The sequence below is a fragment of the Carassius carassius genome, chromosome 14 (genome assembly GCF_963082965.1).
Source record: "Carassius carassius chromosome 14, fCarCar2.1, whole genome shotgun sequence".
NCBI classification, from domain to species: Eukaryota; Metazoa; Chordata; class Actinopteri; order Cypriniformes; family Cyprinidae; genus Carassius; species Carassius carassius.
This window is the reverse complement of record NC_081768.1, coordinates 3,822,642-3,829,361: the sequence shown is the minus strand read 5'-3', so window position 1 is coordinate 3,829,361 and position 6,720 is coordinate 3,822,642. Positions and strand designations below refer to the sequence as shown.

General features: G+C 34.7%; 1 protein-coding gene across 1 annotated transcript; it reads left to right on the top strand.

The window, feature by feature from the left end:
- The first annotated feature begins 4,395 nt into the window (after nt 1-4,395).
- Nucleotides 4,396-6,022, top strand: LOC132156470 (oligodendrocyte transcription factor 3-like). The gene has a single exon (XM_059565455.1). It carries the CDS (start codon nt 4,971-4,973, stop codon nt 5,724-5,726), a length of 756 nt encoding a protein of 251 aa, XP_059421438.1. The 5' UTR covers nt 4,396-4,970; the 3' UTR covers nt 5,727-6,022.
- Nucleotides 6,023-6,720: the final 698 nt, after the last annotated feature.

Genomic DNA, 6,720 nt, shown 5'->3' with positions numbered 1-6,720 from the left:
TTGTATCAGCGTCATTGTTCCAGTCTTCAGTATCACACAATCCTTCGGAAATCATTCTAATATGATCTGCTGCTGAAAAGATAATGTTTCTTATTATTAATGTTGAAAACAGTTGTCCTGCTTCATGTTTTTGTGAAAACAGTAAGACATTTTTTTTTTCAGGATTCTTTAGAAAGTTTGAAAGAACAGCATTTATTTGAAATATAAATGTCTTTACTGTCACTTTTGATCAGTTTAATGAATCCTTGCTGAATTAAAGTATAAATTTCTTTCAAAAATTAAAAATGAAGAACTAGAAAAAAAGTTTGGTTAATAGTCAACAATATGGTAAGAGTACAGAAGTTCTAAATTTGAATAGCAGCTCAGATCATTTGGTCGCTGAAGAATTACTTGTGTTTAAAAAACTATTTGTGTTCAAACTGTTAAACTCTTATTTTTGATTGCAGACTTTCATAACTTCCCTGGGCACAGTCTGAGACATTAAAATCTCTGTGATGTGAGACTAATGCCATCCTTTTCTCAGGAGAACCTTTTGGAGGTTTCGACAAAAGTTTTCATTTTTATGTCATAGCTGTTTAAAATTAACAATGGAGACATGAAACAGAATCTCATTTGTGATTCTTCTTGTCTTCCAGGTTTGCAGCAGTGATTCTTTGCACTTCTTGAGGATAAAAGCAGCACGATATCAGAAAGCGATCAAAGAGCAGGTCAACTGTCCCTTGTTCACCCCCTCTCTTGTCTTCTGCCTCTGGCAAATCATTCCCTCTTCTCTTCTTTTCTTTTCTCTTCTTTTCTCTCTTTCACTGTTCTAGTTGGGCTGTAATTTATGATGTTGCAGCAGCACAAATGAGATGCAGCTTTTATAACAGACGCCTGCTGACACACTTTAGCTCCCCTCTCTCTGTTAGGGAAAGTTATTGGGCTTGTTAGTAATGGTCATAAAAAGCTCAGGGCCGTTCACACTGTGCTTGTCATGATGTAGTTTAGTTAATGTCGTTGTTTCAAGAGGGTGAAGTTAATAAATCACTAACTCCTCAGTGTGCTGCACAACCACCCTCACACACTTTCTCTCTCTTTCTAACTCATACCTTCTTTTCTGTAAGACTTTTATAAAATTACTTTGTATTACATCATACAGTTTTCACTTTATATAATTCTAAATGGTTGTTCATATGCAAGCAGATGGGAATAGGTTAAAGAAAACAAATAAATATAAATATTTAAAATATATAATTAAAAAAGTAAAATAAATAAAATGCTATAATGTAAAAAATTCTATACAAATATTGTTAAAATCACTTTAAAGATCGATCTATCTATCTATCTATCTATCTATCTATCTATCTATCTATCTATCTATCTATCTATCTATCTATCTATCTATCGTTCTGTTGTTATATATATTTATTTATAAAGATTAAATCTGTGGTGTTACATAACAGTTTTCAATTACACAATTAGCTATTATTGTTATTACTTATAATATTTTTAGAAAGAGCTTTTGTTTAGGTTTCCTCACATGCTCACATAATGGTAATTTAGAATAGTTTTTTATAACCGTATAACTGTAACTCTATTGGTGATTAGATGTGACTGAATGTTCAGTGAATGTCTTGAAGCAGCATTGAGGCTGGGTATCTCTGTCTCAGCAGCTTAAGATCTCTGAAATGAATGTGTGTCTGTGTGTGTATGAGCTCAGTTCACTCTCAGCTCTAATCCTCACTGATCTGTTGAGACTACACACATAAGGCTGTGATAATACTCTTATTTTCTGCTCACCTGAACACTGAGAATTCACACACACCGTCTCTCTCTCACACACAGGGGTCTTTAACAGCAGCTTAGGAAAGTCAAACACTTTAATTCCAAGTTAAAGACACAGATTAAGCATAAAAGAGGCAGAAGAGTGAAGAGATACTCTTTCATCCATTCATGAGCTTGCATTCGGCCTCTTTCTCTCCTGTATCTTCTTGCTGTGTGGCCTGTGGATAAAGTAATCACATGAATGAGAATGAAGCTCTTAAACACCCTCATGTATTCATGAGCACACACACACACACACACACAGATGGACATTTGAACACATCATCCATTGATGAATACTTTGAGATGAATGGTAGAGATGTGTTTCATGCATATTCTCATGAAAATATTTAATTGGCAACATACGACTCATGCTCATCTTAAAAGTAGTCCATATTTCTGTTTTATTGCATGTCAAAGACCATAATAAGATTATCAGTCAACAATTTAAAAGTTTACTTGCATAATATAATTTAGTGCACCCACAATAGAGGACAGTTGTGTGGTGTTTTATATTTATATGGCTTTTTTTTGGGAGATTGACAGAACATTGTCTTTACATTAAATAATATTCATTGTTAATTGGAAAAGAGCTGTGTAAATTAAAATTTCTCCTTTTGTGTTCCACTGGTTTGGAACAACATGGGTATGGGTACATACTGTAAAGATTTAATTGTTCCATTTTATGTTGTTGGATACAATTTTGAATGTAGCTTTCAGTTTTTACCAGTATACAATATGGGGGAAAACATATTGAATGATTATTGAATTTTATTGTTGATTACTGAAATTCAAATTTATTTTTTCTTTTGTAATACATTTCAAAATGTAATTTATTCCTGTGATGCAAAGCAGATTTTTCAGCATCATAACTCCAGTAACATGATCCTTCAGAAATCATTCATATGATGATTTGATGCTCAAAAAACACTTTTATTATTAGTATCAAAGTTGAAAACAGTTGTCATATATTCCCATATCTTTTGTGGAAACTGTAATACACTTCTTGTCCTTGCTGTGTAAAAGTATTAATTTATGAAAAAAAATGCACTGACCCCAAACTCATCAACAATAAACAGTACTTAATATTTCAACTCCATAGTTACTTTATGCTTAATTAATCCATGCATAACTGCTGTTGGATATCTGAGAGGGTTTTTCATGGACTGGTCTCATTAGTGATGAACACTGTTAGTCCAGTCAAAGATCTGCGGTTCTTCTGGCTCTGAGCCTATAACATGCCAAAACCCCATATGTTCTTCACTCATGACAACACAACACAACACACAATTTAGCCCAGAGAGAGGCACCTGCTGTGGCCGTGGCTTGAGGAGCTCTCATTTATTGGTTTTCTAGCCTCTTTTTGTTTGGAAATTCTGTCTCTATTTACTCATTCTCATGCCTTCCAAACCAGCAGTTATTGAAGATTTAGAATTGAGAAGAATCTATATAATAATGACCACGTTTGTTAAGCTCCAGTGGCCTGAAGTTTATTAAACGTTTGCTTCTGAAGTCTCCTCAAGGCTGCATTTATTTAAGAAGTACAGTAAAAACAGTAATATTGTGAAATATTATTACCATTTAAAATAATTGTTTTCTGTTTGTATATATTAAAAAATGTAATTTATTCCTGTGATGCGCAGCTGAATTTTCAACATCAATACTCCAATCTTCAGTGTCACATGATCCTTCTATTATGAAGGATCTTCATAAATCTCAGATCTTCACGTTTAGGGCTTTAATTTTTATTCAGAAATATATATTGGTAATTTGTTATTCTCAGTGGTGATCCTCATTAATTATCAAAAATAAATAAATAAATACAGCATTCTATTACATTTAATTTCTTCTTAAATAAATGAACACACTATACTACTTATATTTATATTTATATACACATACACTTATTTATCCAAACACACATACTTAGCGTACAGTTACAATTTTTCCACATAATATACATGTACATACATAAATGCTCTTTTTAATATACCTGCCATACATTGTCAATTTGTATATTGTCAATCCTTACCCACCTATTTGTATTTTTTTGTATTTTTTATTCCTTATTGTGTTTTTTGTTCTGTCGCTGTTATGTTGCACTGCGGAGCTCTGTCACGAAAACAAATTCCTCGTATGTGTGAACATACCTGGCAATAAAGCTCATTCTGATTCTGATTCTGATTTTACATTGAACCATTTATTTGATGCTTTCATCCAAAGTGACTTACAGATGAATACATCTAGCAATTTGCCTTAAATTATGTTATAAATATAAAAATAGTTATTAAATAATGAAAAAAGAATGTTCTAAATGTTAACAATTTAAAGGCAGCATAACAAACACTTTACAGTTATGTTCTAACATTAGTTAACTACATTACTTCTACTTCCTAGCACATACTAAAATCAAAAGTTGTGTCTGTTAATATTTTTTAATGCACCTGAGCGAACATGAAAAATGTTTTATTTTAATTAACTAACTTCAATAGATGTTAATAAAATACTGTAAGAAATTAGCTGCTCATTGTTCATTGTAGTTAATATATTAACTTAAATAATTGGACCTTATTGTAAAGTGTTACCAAATATTCCCATGATGATGAATAAATAAATACTTTTTAATACATGAGTTTATGAGTATGATAACAAACATGTTAACAGTTAACAGACCATCCTAACATGTACTGTATATGTGTAATCACGTCACTATATTGCACTTCATTTAGATCATATGCGAACCATTAGAAATGCATGGTCCAAGTGTTTTTCACATACATGTGCATGCTAGCTATTGCAGTTTGTGTGTCAGTGTGCATATGTGTGTGTTGTGGAGGTGGGGTGTATACAGTGCTATTGGGGCAGGGAAGGGGTATGTGGCGGTGAAAGTGTGGCCCCTCTGTCATTGGCTCTTAGCCTAATGTCACATTATGCGTCTCATTGTGTCTTTGTGATGCTGAGGAGTATAAATGCAGCCCTCTCAGTGTTCACACACACACACACACACACACACACACACACACAGTCATTCGTTTCTGCAGACCTACGAACTAAGTTCTCAGAGAAAGTAGCTGCGTCTTAGATTGACTTTTTAAACTTTGCGCAAGTGGATTGCTCTTGAGAGGATTGCAAGCTCTCAACCAAGTTTTGGCAGAAACAACTTTAAGATGGATTCTGATGCAAGCTCCACATGCAGTCGGTCTTCTTCACCAGAGCTGGCTGTGGGCTCCAGGTTTTTCTCAAACAAGGTGTTTCAAGCTTACTGTGCAGATAGAGAAACGGGGCAGTCCAGGCCTGAAAAATCACCACAGAGCACCGGATCCGGCGGAAAGAGCCGCGCACAGGCCGATCTCTCCAAAGACGGCCTGCAAGATCTACGTCTCAAAGTGAACAGCCGCGAGCGCAAACGCATGCACGACCTCAACCAGGCCATGGACGGGCTCCGTGAGGTGATGCCCTACGCGCAGGGCCCATCTGTACGCAAGCTGTCGAAAATCTCCACCCTGCTCCTCGCCAGAAACTACATCCTCATGCTGTCCAGCTCTCTGGAGGAGATGAAGAAGCTAATAGGTGATGTTTATGGAGCCAGTGGTCAGAGTCACTCAGCTAGACGGGTTCTACCGCCAACTTCAGCTGCCCCGGCGTCACAGTTGTCGCTGCTCTCGCTTGCCCCATCTCTGCACTCGCTGGTGGGCAGCACTTCCCAGCACACCTCCACACCAACGATGGCCCAAGCCCCTCATTCTCCACCCTCGGCTGGATATCTGGGTTTCCCTGCTCCACCTCTTCCCACCCTGCTGAAAGACCCTCTGCATCTCTCCAGCAGCTACAGGCATTTCCCCGGCATGCCTTGCCCATGCTCCCTCTGCCAGCCTCTCCCTGCTTCCACAGCCAGCCTGCACAGCCTCTCCATGGGGAAGTGATTCAGGCAAGGCCCAGGCTCAAGGATGGAGTAGGCCAAAGTTAAAATACGGACTCAAGAAGAACTGAAAGCATCTGGATGTGTTTCTAGAAGTGTTGTAAACTTTGTAAATGTCCTGTACAGAATTTATTTTCTAACAAGCTGCTGCTATTTTTATATCAAAAATGTTTTGTACTGTTATATAGCATTTTTGAACAGTCACTGTATGAACATATGTGCTTGTATGTTCTTTGTAGCAAAATGGCAATTGAAAACATATAGTTTTGTTTCTTAAATTAAACATTTTTTATTATAATGAAAAATAACCTGCTTTTTCTGTGTCTTCATTTGATTATTTGAACAATCTGTAATATTTCAAAGTGCACCTAGTTTAAGGAAAAACATTTATGTTTAAGTGTTTGAGATAAGCTTTTAGCAAAAGCAACTTAAGATGCCTTCAAGCTGCACGCATCACACTTTACTAGGAATATTTGCAGATCTATTGACTTGAATTTAATGCAGCATTTTAAAAAATCACAAAGCAGATTTTTATATGCTATAAATAAGATATGAAGATTACGCAAAAGAAAAAACTAATAATGAAATAATATAAAAAAAATTATGAAAAGATTATATATACAGTTCTGTAACGTCAATGTTTTTGTTTTATTTGTTTTATTTATTATTTTCTATTTTATTTTATTTAGTGTAGTATGCTGTATAACTATGGAAAACAGTGAACCATTTTACTCAGGCTATTTTTTAACCCTATCCATAGTTTTATTATTTCTATTTATTTATTTATTTATTTAATTTTATTAATTATATATTTATTTATTCTCTCCTTGGTTAAGTTCAATGGAGATCGAAATTTAGTACTTAAGTTAAACCTGTTAAATCATTTATTTTAAGTAACTTAATAGTTTTATTATTATTATTATTTTTATACTTGGTAATTTTTAAAAACTTAACTAACTTGCTTGTTCAAATAAAATTGAACAACAACTTTTTTACTT